Source organism: Typopeltis vanoorti, chromosome 11, assembly GCF_054136105.1.
Source record: "Typopeltis vanoorti isolate ZY-2024b chromosome 11, IOZ_Tvanoo_1.0, whole genome shotgun sequence".
Lineage (NCBI taxonomy): Eukaryota > Metazoa > Arthropoda > Arachnida > Uropygi > Thelyphonidae > Typopeltis > Typopeltis vanoorti.
This window is the reverse complement of record NC_143559.1, coordinates 49179259-49196776: the sequence shown is the minus strand read 5'-3', so window position 1 is coordinate 49196776 and position 17518 is coordinate 49179259. Positions and strand designations below refer to the sequence as shown.

At 35.3% G+C, this 17518-nt stretch overlaps 1 protein-coding gene across 1 annotated transcript in view; it reads right to left on the bottom strand.

Annotated features, from left to right (window-relative positions):
* LOC150101563 (ERO1-like protein alpha) overlaps nt 1–17518 on the bottom strand; it is a 223326-nt gene that overhangs the window by 161864 nt on the left and 43944 nt on the right. Inside the window, exon 4 of the mRNA XM_090401050.1 lies at nt 9394–9435. Coding sequence (XP_090257176.1) covers nt 9394–9435 — 42 coding nt within the window. The remainder of the gene's footprint in view (nt 1–9393; nt 9436–17518) is intronic.

The following is a 17518-nucleotide window of genomic DNA, read 5'->3' as shown; positions in this document are numbered from 1 at the left end:
GTGACATGGTGAGCCAGCGTAACATCCAAGTCTGGTTTTCCCACAATTCAGGCCTCTTCTTACATACAGCATCCCTCAAACGTGCAAAAACTTTCTGGTACGACTCTTTATTTACCATCTGACCACATGGTACAAATTCATAACATGATGTTTGACTGACTCATTTATTGACACTTAAACCACTCATAGTACTGCATTCAGCTCCTCCCCATATGCTTGGCTAAGCAATTGAAATGTTTCTGTAAAATCTTTACCAAGTTTGCAGCAAAATTTCACACACACACACATATTGTTCTTCAAGCTCTTTTATTGTCACTTTGTCGCCAATCTAATGAACAGCTTGTGCATGTGCTCACTTCAGCGAATGTAACTCAACGACTAATGCTTATAGCAGAAAGGGGCAAATGAGTGTTTGCTGTCAAAACCTGCTTCTAGGTATGCTCAGTAGCCGCAGCACACTCTGTGTTCCGGTTGGCATGCTATTTAAAAAGTTCAGTCTTTTTTTCGAACACGCCTCAAATTGCTATTCGTTATGGAAAAGACCACCACCCAGACTGGCTTCGACATTTATTCAAAACGGGTCTGGGTAGTAACTCTTCTCATAATGTAGAGTAACATGCATGTATGACAGAAAATGTACTCTGTATAAGGGAGGCAATTCTTGTGAAGTCAGCATCTCTAAGTTTGTGTGAGAAGATACTTCAAGCACACAATTCTTTATGCTTGGGTAAAGAATTGAAATAAGAATAAAATTTCTTGTTGGGTATAAGAACAAGAGGTTATCCCTGAAAGCTGTATAAGGAAGATTTAAGCAAGGTAGATTGAGAAGAAGGTTTTTTCCATGGATAGCTGTGAATAATTGGAATGCATTGCCCGAGCATGTGGTGTCTGCAGAGAATTTGACTGTATTTAAAGCACAGTATGATGAGTTGTGTGTATGGAAAAGAACTTCCTGCAATGAGTCTTTGACCATAGGGGTCTTAGGATAATAATAACATTTTGTAAACAAGTGAAAAAATTTTTTTACATTGATCCCACAAATCAATCAAATCAATTAGTCATTCGTTATCATTCTTACTAGCTGGTGGAAGTGTTAATAATTTTACACTGACCATTGATGAGACAATCACAAAATCTAACACATTTCTTCTGACATGATATGTAGACAAGATAGTTATTATTATTATTATTTAAGACCTCCAGGGAATCAAGGACTCATCAGGGGAAGCTATATATCATCCAAACCAGCTGTCATGATGATGATGAACAGCCTATTTTTTCTACTCACTGCAGGGTGAAGGCCTCTTCCATTGAGGGAGGTTTTGGGTCTACTACTCCCATGGTGACCCAGTCCATATTGGGAGAGTTATCTATACTTGGATGAGTGAATGTATGAAGTTGGAAGACACTCACAAACATCCATGCCTATGCGGGATTCAAACCCGCAGCCTATTGGCTGGAGAGCGGATATGCTAACCTCTCGGCCAACCAGGCCGCTACTAGCTGTTATATCTTCTCTTAAACTCATTCACACTAGATGAACTCACTACCTCAAAAGAAAAACTATTCCACTCATTCGAGACTCTGTGAGAGAAAAATCTAGCTCTTACTCCTTTCCTGAATGTAAACAAACTTAACTTCCATGGATGCTCCTGTGTTCTCTCCCCATCTTCTCTATAACAAAAAATTTTGCCAAACAATCCTATAACACCCATTCAAAAGTTTACAGACCTCTATCATATCACCTCTCTTTCTCCTCTTAATCTGTAGTCCACATACTTACAATCTACACTCATAATCTAAATTCCATAGTCCTGATATAATATTTGTAACTTTTCTTTGCACCTTTTCCACAGCTTCTTTATACCCTTGGGACCCAGTAGTCCAAATCTGTGCATAGTAGTCTATCTGTGATTTTATCAAGGTCTTGTAAAGAGGCAAAATTACTTCCTTATCCTTTTTTGATATCCATCTGTCAACCATCCACTTATCCAAGTCAAGAGTTAATGTTCCAAACCCATATTCTCCAGTTTATGCAACAGCCCTTCATGTGGTATCCTATCAAACGCCTTAGCAAAATTCAACATTATCATGGTGTATCCATTTCCTTTATCCAACTTGGTGGTAACACTGTTATAAAATATCAACAAATTGCTAAAACATGACCTTACATGTCAAGGTTTGATTTAACATCACAATTATCATCAAATTTCCAGCCTATTCAAATCATTCTGTAAATGCTGGATATCAGAAGCATCTCTAACCCTGCCCTGAATATCTTCTCGTTATCAGCAAACAATTACACATCTCCTGTTAGACCCTTCCTAATGTCATCAATGTATAGACTGAACAACAATGGCCCAAGGACTCAATTCTGGGGGTACACAACTGTTCACCTTAAATCTGGAAGATTCACACCCACCATATACCACTTTTTGATATATGTCTGTCAACCATCCACTTATCCAGGTCAAGAGTTTATGTTCCAAACCCATATTCTCCAGTTTACGCAACAGCCTTTTATGTGGTATTCTATCAAATTTTAGCAAAACCCAACATTATCATCGTGTATCCATTTCCTTTATCCAACTTGTGGTAACACTATTATAAAATATCAACGAACTGCTAAAACATAACCTTCCTTTAGTAAACCCATGTTCTTCATTGCAGATTACAACTTGTCTATCTACCCTTTGCATGTGAGTTCTTACTAACTTCATTAAAATCTTCACCACTACACAGGAGATACTGAGAGGTCAGTAGTTAGACACATTGAGTTTTGCACCACTCTTGTAAAACAGAAGTATCATATATTGCTTCCATTCCTGTGGTATCTTTCCTGAGCTGAGACTCAAGTTATACAAACATGTTAAAGGCCTAGCCAATTTGGACTGCCTTTCATATACATGCTGATATTCCATCTGTCTCTATTTTGAATTCTTATTCAGGGTATGCAACAACTCATCAACCTCATTCTCATGCACTTCTAGCTGTTCATTCAATGTAGTAGTAGCATTGTGCACCAAGTTACATACACTTGGTTCATATATCTTAGCAAAGTGAGCATTCATTAATTGAACAATCCCATTAGCTTCTGATGCAAGGGCACCATCTGCATTCAGTAAAATTTTTCTTCCACATTTATTCTTTCTTTTGCTTGTGGCTATATAACTATAAAATTCTTTTAGATTGCCTTTAGCCTGCATAGCCAATTTCTTTTCATACTGCGATTTAGCTTTCTGCACAATACTCATTACTTTTATCGCCTGTACTTTATATATTTCATAACTCCTCTCACTCTTATTTGCACAATATTCTTTCCACATCATCTTATTCCAGTGGATCTCTTGCTTAATAAGGTTGCACATCCATTTCACTCCCAACCTATTCATTCTTTGAACACTAGGGATACATTTAGATCCTTTTTCAAAGACTGCCATGCATCGCTGACATTTTTCCATTCAGTAATAACTGATATCATAGAACCAAAAATAGTATTCTATTTTTGGTTCTATGCGCATTACAGTATTAAAAGTTTCAACCGTTAAAACAGATTCCAGAGCATTCTTTATATCTTTTAAATAATCAGCTACATGAAGCTAAAAAATCTCTTGTCCTCTTAAATAGAGAAATTACAGATATAAAAAATTCTCTGGAATCTGTTTTAATGGTTGAAACTTTTAATACTGTAATGCGCATATCTTCGAGTTCTTACTTAAAGGTCTTTAATGATTCTCGTGACAAGCTAACATGCAAATTTGAATCACTGGTCAGCATATCTAGATCCAGTAATAATACTATCAATATAGATAAAGTAGTTATAAATGTTTCCGGACGTCCACTAACAGACTGTGAACGTTTTGTTTTATCAAAAGGACATGATTTCGTTGTTACACCGAATAAGGTGCCACTTATGGATTTTTTTCATAGCATAGACAGGGGTATTCGATCCTTATCCCAAAAAACAGCCAACAGATTACGTTTTGAATGTGCACAAATTCTTTTTCATGCCAAGCCTCCTCGTCCTAATCTTTGTTATGCTGAATTTAAAGCATTGAAATCACTGAAGAATAACAATAATTTAATTATTACGAAAGCTGATAAGGGGAAGGCTGTAGTGATTCAAGATAGGAAGGAATACGAGAGAAAAATGTCTCTTTTACTTCGCGACTATTCAACTTATAGGCCTCTTACATCAGATCCTACCTAGAGTCAATTGAAGAGACTTAATTCTCTTATAGATAATGTATCTACATGGAATGAAGATCAAAAGAAAAAACTTAAAACCTTCTTCGGTCGTCCACCTAGATTGTATGGTCTTCCAAAAGTTCATAAACCAGGCATTCCGTTAAGACCAGTCATAGATTGTATAGGTTGCCCCACTTACAAAATCTCAAAATTTTTATCAAATTTACTCTCCTCCTCAACTAGAAGGACTGATACTTATATAAAAAATACTTTGGATTTCAAAAATAAAATTTCAGATCTTCATTTGGAAGTTTCTGATATCATGATCAGTTTAGATGTTGTTTCTTTATTTACAAATGTGCCTCTTTCGGAAAGCATTGAATTACTACAACAGGAATTTCCTTCAGACTTTGTAAACGTATTTGATTTTGTAATAAATTCTGGTTATTTTTCCTTTAAAAATAAGTTGTATCAACAAATTGAAGGAACAGCAATGGGTAATCCTCTTTCTCCTGCTATCTCCAATTTTTTTATGGAACATTTTGAACAACGTATCTTTGACAACATTTCTCCCAGACCTACTCATTGGTTCAGATATGTCGATGACATTTTTGCTGTATGGAATGGCTCTTTGGATGAACTTCAACAATTTCTCACTAAGTTAAATGCATTTCATCCTAGGATCAAGTTTACCCTAGAAGTAGAATCAAATAAGCAGTTAGCCTTTTTAGATCTTCTAATTCTTCGCCAACCAGATGGTAACCTACATTTCTCAGTTTATAGAAAGAAGACTCATACAGGCCATTACATCCATGCGGAATCTCATCACCATCCCAGTCAAAAGGCAGGAACTATTAAAACACTGGTTCATCGGGCCCACTCCTTTTGTTCTTCAGACGATCTTTTACAGAAAGAACTACAATATATAACTTATTCCTTTCTAAGACATCTGAAGTGTCTTACCCATGGGACAAAAATGGTAAATATATCATTTACACGGGGTAGGAAACAAAAGGGTTTGAAAGCAACTTAGTGCTCTGTTCTCAACAAGCTCCATGTAAAAATTGTTTTCCTTATGTGATGTGATATCAAAAGTAACCATTGTATTTGAAATTGTAAACATGAATGGATTTTAATTTGTTAATGATTTCTTTGGGCTGTGAAGTAACTTTTTTTTTTTCAATAATTTATGAACTTTTCTCTTTTGAGACATAATGGGGATCTCAATCTGTTATCTAGCAAGTAGAAACTGTCATCTAGAACTAGATCCTGCATATTTTTGTAGTATTCCTCTCTATTTAAAATGGCAACTGCATTACTCCTAACCTTTTTTTATCATAGTTTTTTTTTTATTTTTTTTATTTCTGTATTTATATAGCTTTTTCAAGGAAAGTATTTCATTCTGTGATATACTGCTTCTTGGTGGTTTGGATTTGGTTAGGATGCTTTGTTATATCTAAGCAAACATTACTGGCTATTGTAGGAGACAGGTTGTTTGTGTCATATTCTATATTCATTATAATTTCTGGATTTGGTACTAGTTTTGGTCATAACAGCCAAGTTATGACCTTGATAAAGTCATGGTCAGAGCATAGTACTGTTAGACGAATTCAAATTTTTGCAAGCACCTGCTTTTTTACATCTCTAATTTTTTTTTTTTTTTTTTTCACTGAAATATCATACATGAGATATAGGGCCCACCACGATTCAGGATTTAAAATGCTTATCAACACTATTAACTCTCTATACTATTAGTTCTTCATGTAGAGAGTTAATAGTGTTGTTCACATAATAGCATTAAACTTGCTTGTCAGTAAGTACAATGTGATTCAGATGAATGGAACTTTTACTTGAGAAAAGTAGGAATCATATTGATATCCCAGAATCGTTTTAGGAAAGCTAAATCATCTTCCAATTTTAGTTTCTACTCACCAAACTGGCACTGTATAATCAGCAAACTTGTGGATAGACTTAGGTGTTGGATCTAATCTTTAAAAGGTACTTCTGGCACAACTATAAAACAATGAAAATAATGCAATATCCATGACAATGAACTGGTTTGGGCAAACAACACACAGTTCAAAGAACAGGAATACAAGGTGCATACAACAATCAGTTTATCAATTAAAAATAGTTGTTGCATGCTTGAAAAATAATATTAAAAAAAAGAAAGAAACCATTTCTGATATTTGCATAAGAAGCCAGCCTCCTAAACTTTTGGAATGGCATGAGATGTTGGAAAGAGAGAGAGAGAGAGAAAATCATTGCCAATTCAGGTTAGGTTGGTTTAAATATGAATATAAGGGCTTCACAACTTTCTCTGAAAGTTGTGAAGCCTTTATATTCATATTTAAAATTGCTTCTATGGAGAAGATGAGCGCTTCATCCCAGAATACTGTATTTATTAATAATACCATGCTGGATAGACCATACTTTTTAGGTTGGAGGTATTTAATGCTTTTCATTCAAGTTTATCACTGTGGTATTGTGTTATTTTCCTTGTTTAGGTGTTGGATATTTTTCATCTTTTTTTCACAGTATTGCAACACAAAAAAGCAATAAATTATATAAAGGTATTTTATTAACTAGCTTATATATTTCACTGGATTTCAAACCAACATCTTGAGAGCCAACTATGGATTACAATACACAAGTGGCAATGAGCACAACAAACAATTCAAACTATAACAGACAAAAGACCTAAGTCCTAATTTGTCACCATCTAATGTTACATAGAAGATGTTTTTATAATTGATCACAAGATGACTATCTTCCCCTCAGCTAGCACACAAGAGAAAAGCACCACTATCCTATCCTATATATCTGGAGTACATCTGAAAAGATAACTAAATAACTCTCTTTTACAGAACAAATTCCCTCCAGATATCACGGCACTCTTTGCACATGTATTGCTTTCTTCTTATTTTGCATGGCAAAATGCTATCTACCTACAAAAAGAAGGCACATATTTCATATCTTGCTTTAGGTTCCTCTCCTTTAAAACCCAATGTCTGGCTTAGATACATTGACGATGTTTTTGCAACCGGTCCCATGGCTGCCAGACATTAGACACATTCCTCAGCCACCTAAACAAACAACACAAATGCATACAGTTCACAATTGAGATTGAAAAACAGAACACACGTCCGTTTCTAGATACACTTGTCACACATCTTCCTTCTGGTAATCTTTCCTTCACTGTTTACCGGAAACCAACACATACTGGCCCATATATACACATAAACTCCGACCACCACCCAACACAAAAACTAGGTGTCATTAACACTCTAAAAAATAGGGCTCTGATGATCTGCTCCAGTGAACAGATCATCAGAGATGTGCAAAATTAAAAAGCTTACTCAACTCATCCAAAGACCCACTTCCTCCGCTAGCCCACCCTGGAGTATACCGTATTCAGTGCACCTGTAACATACTATATATAGGACGCACAATTCCTATCAGACAAAAAGAACATAAACGACACATTAAATATAATAATTATGGTGAAGCTGGCCTTTCTGATCATGCCCTGAACACCTTACATAGAATTGACTGGAAAAGCACTAGTTGTCTACATCACACCAAAACATGGTATGAATGCAAATTTAAGGAAGCCTGTGAGATTATTACCAACCACCCTAATCTGAACGATAATGATGGTCTAAAAATCCCAAACATATGGAAGGCATATATTCTACCCATGGAACCTTCCTCTCTAAGAGCAACTATAAACAGGACTGTAGAAAATCCAGGATCCTAAATCAAAAATAACAATTGTAATGCTAAAAATAGGACATCATTGTTACTGAAAGAAAACTATCTGTAAGAAAGAATGTTTACTCATGTCGAATTTAGCTTGATGTAGTTTATAAGTTTTTTTTTTTTCACTAGAGGTCATGCCAGTAGAATAACTTGTGATCAATTCATTGTTTCTCTAGCTTACTGTATGTAATGTAACTTAGCTTGTCCTGTATATTTGTATACGCTCCAGATGATCTTAATATGAAGATTGAAATGTGGGGATATTAAAAGAGTTATTTATAACACGGTTGTAAAGTCCATAATTTCTAAAATGAATGCTGATCACCGTGTAACACTAAAAGAAAGGATAACTAAATAACTAGCTAAATATAAAACTAACTAACTAAATAAATAAAAAAAAAATGACTAAATTACTAAAGAAATATAACCTTCACACCACAGTTCAAACCACACTTCAAATTAGCAACCCTGATCTTCTTACCAAAGTAAGAACTCCAACCTCCATCACACTCTGGAGTGTATGAAGTGCCATGATCATGACATGACCTATTATACAGAGAGAGAGAAAGATTTGTTAACAACCACCTTAGAAAACACTAGAAATACATTAGCTACCATCATTATGGAAAGTCAGGACAGGCAGACTATGCTTTGGACATCCATTCACACATAATTACATGGAAGAAAATGAATGTGCTGTGAGGTGGAGGGTGAGTCTGGAAAGTTCTGATAATACTTAGAACAAAAATGATATTAAAACAACTGATATAACCAGAAGAAAGAACATGCTAGTAACAGAGTTATGAAGATAACTTATATTCTTATATTGTCATATGTTCTTTCTTGTGGTTTTATCAGTTGCTTTAATACCATTTTTGTTCTAGGTGTCAGAACTTTCCAGACCCCCCCCCTCTCCCCATCACATACAGAAGTTGCTACAACTTGGAGACAGACTATTTTTAGAGTTGGCAATTGCTATGAAGCACTTCCTGACCTCAACATGTATGGCTGCATCAATCTACCAAAAATTTAGGAGTCATCTTAAGATCAACTTCAATCTAAATGTTTTCTATACAACATTAAAGAGTGTGCCAAATTAGCACTTTAGATTCATTTGTCTGTTATAATTTAACTGCTTCCTGTATTCATTGTCACATGTATATTGTGCTCTGAAGATTCCAGTTTAAAATCCAGAAAACTTTAAGCCAGTTAAGAAATATCCTTGTAAAAAGGTTATTAGATTAAATGAGAATGGAACAAACCAAAACAAAAAAAAGTCTTTATACATGGTCAGTGTTGTGAAAGAGTTAAATTTAGTTTTTTAAAAAGTTGTAATACTGCATGGATTGGAGACACAGAGACATGGATTATAATAATAATATGCTTTAATTGAACATACACCATTATTATTCCTTCTATCATTAAAGTGTTTAATAAACTTACCTTCTTTGCTGAATTGTAAAGGAGTCCTTCTGGAATTTCATCCTAAATAAAATATTATAAAAACTTTTTTTTTAAAAAAATAATAAAAAAAAAGGAAAGGAAATGCAAGTTAAGTACACTGATTGCAATATATCATAAATGAATGCAAAAAAAAAAAAAAAATTACTTATTCACCATTCATTCAGATAGACTGTAATGTAATCCATATGAATGGAATACATAATGATCACTATAAAGGCATAATGGAAGACTTCCCATACTTTCACTCTACAATAAATTCCTTCTAGAGTAAAGTATGAATAGCTATTTGACTTGCAAGTAAACTGGCAAAGCATGGTAAAGAAAAATTAAACTACTGAAACCTGATAATTAAATTTTACTCCATTTTCTCCTAAGCTATACAATAAAGCAATATGAAACAACAGAGTAGGAACAAATAATTTGTTTGGGCAGAAGGATAATGTGAAAATGGATATCAAGGGATTATTAACAAGGAGAAGAAAAGATAACAGTGTGGTGGCACTTGTCCAGGTATATGACAATATATAGTTAAGATGAATTAAATTTAAATGGATCTGTTGTAAGTCAACTGGAGAGGATGTTGTGGGAAAGGTAGGGGAGGGGTCTGACATAGATGAACAAGGATCTGAAGTAAGGGATGTAGCAAAATAGGATAGCAGGATAAAAAGAGAGAATGAATACTTGCACATTGAGAGGTAAGCTATGTGTGTGAGAGGAGAATGAGAGAACAAGAATGCAAAATAGAGAGAAATACACAGTATGAGAGGGGTTAATGTCGGAAGCAATAATGTATACATTTAAATGGGTAGACAACAAAAAAATACAACAGCCTAGGATGCAAGGAGAATGTCTACTGGAAATTATAGGAGCAGTGATAATAAATAGAAATAGTCAAGGAATGGTCATGGAAGCATTCACATCTGAAAGACAAAACGAGTTGGGATGATTATAGATCCAGGAATAAATACTATATTGCTTCCATTAGTCAAGGAATGGTCATGGAAGCATTCACATCTGAAAGACAAAATGAGTTGGGATGATTATAGATCCAGGAATAAATACAATATTGCTTCCATTACAAATATTAGAAATATCAGAAATAAGAGGAATGAAATTTTTACATTGATTCAGTTTGTTCAATCAAAATTGTTGGAATAAGTGAGACATCGTTGGATGAGGATTTCTTGAAAGGAATAGAGATAGAAGAGTGTGCTTTTCATAATGACAGTTATGGTAAAGAGGAAGGAGAGTGGTGTTAATGATAGCAGAGGAGTTATGATCATGCAGGATGAAGTGGAAAAGGAGAAACTGCAAAAGTAGTTTTGAGGCAGTATGCTGCGAGATGTAGGAGGACACGATTTAAATTTTATTTAAATATTGCTATAGGCCTGGAAATGAGGAAGATAACAAGGATATATATAAGCAAACTGGCCTACTAGCAATGAAAATAAAAATAATATGGTGATTTTAATTATGATAATATAGAATGGAATGAAGCGCAATGGCATGTGGAGACAAAGAAAATGAATTTCTGTGGGACAACCACCTTAGCCAGCACATAATGGAAGCCATATGAAGAGCAAGATGGAGGGTTGAATCGCTTTCCATTTGGCAAAACTGATCATGTGGTGATCATGTGGGTTGAAGCCAACCATGTGAGGACTTCTGTAATCTTCTTTCCATCCAATTCCTCATTCCATGCTGTAGCATGGAATCAGGAATTGAATGGAAAGGAGATTAATGATACTTGGGAGCATGTCAAGAGCTATTTGACATCAGCAATATCTGAGTGTATTGAGTCTCCGTACCTCATTTGGTATAGACGAAGCCCTTTGGTCAGAAAGACCTGGGTTAGATTCCCGTCCAAGACATGAGGAACCTTTATTGACTAAAGGTGAGTTAGCTGGTCTCATATGGAGGTAGGCTTTTTTTAATCAGAAACTCAGGTTTTTTGTCCCTTCCCCTCCCCCAGAACAAGCAAATCAGCCCTGTGAACACATCTACAGCCATAAAATACATTTCCCCTGATGCCCGGTTGGGGTTGCTTAAAAGTAGCAATATGTAATAGCGGACCCTACACCTATGGGATAAAAATGCTAGGAAGAAGGAGGAGAATATCTGAGTATATTCCAATCATCATTAAGTTAAATAGAGTAAGTGTGAAATGGATAAATGAATGAGGTGATTAAGCAAACAATATGGAAGAAGGCATTATGCAGGCAGCATGAGTAGAAATAATCAGCTGCATGGGAAGCACAGAGAGCAGGACAGCAGAAGTAAAATATGGGCAGCAACTAGCCAATAGGGTTGGAAGTTTATTTTTCACTTGGTTAGACTATAATAAATTTAGTTTAATCCTTTATCCAAGTGTAAGCAAACAAAGTTTGTGCCTGCAAATATCTTCAGGACTGGGGTAAGGCAGTGCAACACCAGGCAACTCCATTGCAAAGCACATCTCCTTGTGGACATATACTGCTATGCATTAAGGGAAGGGCCACTACCCAGACCGGTTTCAACCTTTATTGAGGTCTCGTCAGTGGGAGGCAGACCCAAATGTGAAGATACTAAGGCAGAAGCAATAGGAGAGGTCATATTTACCTATAGGAGTTGCCAACAGGTGTACCACCTTATTATTGAATTACTCTGGATTTAGAGAAAGATGTTGGAAGTTTATTTTTCACTTAGTTAAACTATAATTAATTTAGTTTAATCCTTTATCCTTTGCATTATGGGAGATACAGAGACAAGGAGTGATGAGAGCTTGGTTCACCTTTGCTTGGAGTTGCCTGGTATTGCACTACCTTACCTGAGTCCTGAAGATATTTTCAGGTGCAAACTTTGTTTGCTCACACTTGGATAAAGGATTAAACTAAATTTATTATAGCCAATAGGGTCAAGAAAATTTTCAAAGAATTCTTTTGACATGTAGTCAGAAGAAGAGAGAATGATTATGGAAGGAATAGTTGGAAAATGGCAGAATTGTGACCACTGTGGAGGATATAGATTAGGTATAAAATATGTAATTCAGCTATATCCTCCACAGTGGTTACAATTATAGTAATTTCTAGAATTTTAGTAATTATGAGTATTTGATTCTTATAAGTATGATTGAGTGTAGCTAGAATGAATGAAAAGGAACTGACTCCTGCGAGAAAACAGGAGGTATACGAGAAATTAAATAAGACTGATGTTAATAAATGGCAGGACTTGATGATATATCACCGTGTGTGTTTTTGAGAGAATGTTCTAGTGAGTTAATGATACTCTTGGCACAATGGCAAATAAGTGCAAGTCTCAAAGGGGGAAGAAACAGGCAAATTCGTTCCATTTCACAAAAGAGATGATAACTAACCATCATCATCATCACTGGCTTGACAGCCCTATGTGATCCTTGGCCTCGTACAGGCTCTTCGGCCAGCCTTCCTTATTCATTGCTAAGTTCTTCCACTTTTTAACTCCCAGAGCCTTAATATCCTGGATCATTCCATCTTTGCATCTCAATTTAGATGTTCCAATTTTCCATTAAGCCTAGCATTGGATATCTTCTTAACAAGTCTATTATTATCCATGCATATAATATGCCATGCTCAACTTAATATGCTGATTTTAATGTACTTAATAATGTCTGGCTCATTAAATGAATCTGTACAATTAATAATTGTATCGTTTTTTCTTCCACATCCAATTCTCTTGTACTGCTCCAAAAATATGTCTGAGAACCCTTTTTTCAAATAGACCTAACAAACTTTCATCTGCCATTGATAATGCCCAGTTTTCAGAGAAATAAGTTAATACTGATATTACAAGCACTTTGTATATAGTATTTTTTTTTTTTTCTCATTGAGATCAAATGTGACTTTAAGTGTTTCCTAAGTCTATAGAGATATCTCTTAACAGAAAGAATGCATTTCTTAATCTCAACACTGGTATCATTTTTACAAAATTCTAATCCCGACTACGTAAAACTACATATGGTTTGAAATTTATAGGAACCAATTTCAAATTTGAGAAGGATCATTACAAGTGTTTCTTGTTACAATGTCCTGATAGAGCAGTAAAAAGAAAGATTGGACAACTGGAAAAATTCTTTCTCTCATGGATCAACACAGATCATAAAAATCATAGTCCAACAAGATATAAAGAAGTTCAGAAAATGATTAAACACAAGATCACAGAAGCAAAAGAAATCCTATGAATAAAAATTGTAAAGAAATACAATCTCTACAGAAAAAGAGAGATCATTTTCGACATCATTATTTTCTTCAGTTGGAGCATGTGCACGCATGTGCACAGATAAAACTGTAGTTAAAAAAAAACATCCTTTGATTCGTAATCTACACATTCTAGGTGATTTTGCTTTGAAGTCCATGATAAGATGTTTTATCCTCTTGTTTACAATGAAGTCTGTTCCAAACTTGTGATCTTTCTTTTGGAAGCTAGAAAATATAACATGATTCTTCTTTTCTATGATCCTTTCCTAATTTCTTGTATAGCAGTAATATGCAAGTTGTATTTATCCAACTACTTCAGGAGCATTTGTAGAGCCCCAGACCATTATGAAATCATTAAAACATTGCCATTTTGTCATCATTAGTCTGCCTAGCAGCTATTGTTTCCTCATATTTCGAGACAATGTAATTTTTCCTAGGGTGGGATCATCAGCCTCATGCCCAACCTCCAGAAATCCTGGAGGAATTATGTTTTCGGTTAGGGTTGTCTCCCTTCTCCCTTGCATAACTTAGCAATAAAAGTGTTGTTCAAAAGCCATGATATGGACATGCATGCATCAGACTTGGTAGGAATAAATGGCATTTCCTGAGTTTGATTAATACACATCTCTCAGCAATATGTTCCCCTCGAGATCACATACTACCCCATTGAATCACGATGATAAGACTAAGGCTTCAAATTGTAGGCCAACTGTGTGTGTGTGTGTGTGTGTGTGTGTGTGTGTGTGTGTGTGTGTGTGTGTGTGTGTGTGTGTGTGTGTGTGTGTGTGTGTGTGTCTAGAACTATTGTTAAGGTGTTGGAAATCATATTCTAGAAATAAGCTTACTTTTTTCATCAAGGTGACAAATGCAATGGATAAGGATATGCGTATACAATGGTATATTTAGATTTTACAAAGACCTTTCATTTGATATACTACCAGAGGATAAAATAGTATTGAAGATGAAAGTTATTTTTCACTTGGTTATACTATAAATTAAAGATGCCAAGAAATTATATTCTTCATTTTATCCTTTATCCAAATATAAGCAAAAAAAAGTTTGCACATGAAGTTACTTCACATGCAAACTTTGTTTGCTTACATTTGGATAAAGGATGAAACAAGAATATAATTTCTTGGAATTTTTAATTTATGTATAAGATGGTAATTAAACTGGAACAGTTGAGTGATAACAGATTAGTGTGTGGGTGTGAAATAGGATACTGACTGTTGAGGAAGTATCAGCTTGACTTGGAATAAGGAGAATGTAAGAAGATTGGATAAGAATGTAGAAGTTAAATATCAAGAAAGCAGCAAAATGTTCTAGGGACTATCAAAAAAATTGAGAAATGGAAGAAAGAATATTGTAAAAGGAATTAAAGATGATAATGGTAACATGAAAACAGAAGATATTTAAGATGTTCTGAGGAATTAATTTGAAAGATTGCTTAATGAAACAGGCAGCAATAGAACGATCATAGAAAATAGTCCATAGTGGAAAGGCAGCTGGAATATGTGATACTCTACCAAAAATTTTCAAATATTGAGGTATAACAGTTTTATACTGGATAATCCAGAAAGTTGAATTGTATTGTTGTAGTATAGTTCTCAGCATCCATCTATAAAAAAGAGAAATAAAACCAAATACGAGAATTACAGAATTTTTCTGCTGAGTGTTCTAGGTAAGATTTATCCAAGCATATTTGAGAAGAGGCTAAAAAAAACTGTTGAATAATAAGTTGGATGCAGATCAAATAGAATTTATCAGGAGAAGATTTTTACTTCATAACAAAAAAGTTGTCAAATATGTTTTGACATATTTATAAGGGTTTTTGGCAGTAAGTGGTCCATTATTATATAGTTCAATTGATGATAAACTGGGTGATAATAAATTGATGATAAAGGGGTAAGAGCTAGGTTTTTCTCTCAGAGAGCAGTGAGTGAGTGGAATAATTTGTCCTTAGGGGGTAGTGAGTGCATCTAGTGTAAATGAATTTAAGGGAAGGTATGATAGCTGGGTTGGGTAATTTACAGCCTCTCTTGATGAGTCCTTAACTCCCTGGAGGTCTCAGATAATAATAATAATGATGTTGAGAAACAGAGTGCAATTAACGATAATGCAGGCAATAATAACATTGAAAAACAGAGTACAATTAACAGTACGGTGGCGATCGGGACTGAGGGTAAACAAGAGTGTGTTTGACTGATAAAATAGCGAGAGTGAATGTGAGCAAAAAAGTGATGCAAGATTTGAAACCTGAGTTGGTGAAGATGAGGCAGATGTGGGACGAAATGAAGAGAACTGCAGATATGTATGGAAGAGTGAAGAAGATGAAAACGAAACATGTTCATATGAAAGAGATGAGGAAAGACTTTAAAGTGGCATGGTATGGAGATTTGACTATTCAAGGGTGGTAAAGGAGAAGATGCACAAGGTTTGTTTACTAGGAGGTAAAATGAATATAGTGATTGAGCAGATTGATATTAGGAATAAGCGGGCAAGAGAGTTGACAGTAGTAGAAGGGACAAACAACTTCACGAGAACAGGAACAATGTAAGATTGGATATCAGAAGGATAAAAGATCACAGTGTGATAGGAAAGGCAGACAGTGTGTTGCCTAGGTATGACAGTGATGAGATAAGGCAGAGAGCAAGGATTATTATGGTTATTACTATTATTATCATCTGACCTCTATGGAGTCAGAGACTCATCGTTGGAGGTACACACTATTACACACAATGCTCATCCAACTGTGCCTTAAACTGATTCAATGTGTCTACATTCACAACACACACAGACGACAAATTCCACTCACCAACTATTCTCCATACAAAGAACCTGCTCCTCACTCCTCTGCTCACTCCCTCCTTATATACAATTTCCAGTGATGGCTTCTTGTTCTATTCTCCTCTCTCATTCTATGAAAAATCTTTTATATTTTAACCTGATAACAACCACACCACTGACTAGCTTATATGTCTCAATCATATCTCCCCCCTATCATTACATTCCCTCTATCTATAATAGATTTAGTTTAATCCTTTATCCCAGTGAGAGCAAACAAAGTTTGCGCCTGAAAATATCTTCAGGACTGAATATAGTGTTGTACTATCTTATCCAGTAAGTAGTGCAACACCAAGGCAACTCGTGGCAAAGGTGGAGCAAGCTACCAGGCACTTCTAACCCAGTATCTCCCATAATGCAAAACACATTTCCTATGTGGATATGTATACTGTTATGCATTAAAGGGATTGGCCATCTACCCTTTAATGCCATCTACCCAATCCCTTTAATGCATAACAGTATACATATCCACATAGGAAATGTGTTTTGCATTATGGGAGATACTGGGTTAGAAGTGCCTGGTAGCTTGCTCCACCTTTGCCACGAGTTGCCTTGGTGTTGCACTACTTACTGGATAAGATAGTACAACACTATATTCAGTCCTGAAGATATTTTCAGGCGCAAACTTTGTTTGCTCTCACTGGGATAAAGGATTAAACTAAATCTATTATAGTCTAACCTAGTGATAAATAAATTTTCAACATTCCCTCTATCTGTTTTCGTACACCACATTTCAAAGACATATCCTAGTAACCATGAAAACCCAGTGACCAAATCTGAGCACAATAATCCATAGGTCAAGGACAAGATCAAGGACTTATAAAATGGCATCACAAACTCTCTATTTCTGCATGTCAGGGTCCTCCACATCACTACCATTATACGATATGATATCTTCACAACTAGAGCAATGTGGTCCCTAAATTTCAGGTCCTTGTTCACCATTAGTCTTAGATTTCTCATCTCCTTCACCTCCTTTAAAGTTTTCCCACCAAGTGTATACTTTGTATCCTAATGTTGCTTACCAAATCTCAAAACCTTACAATTTG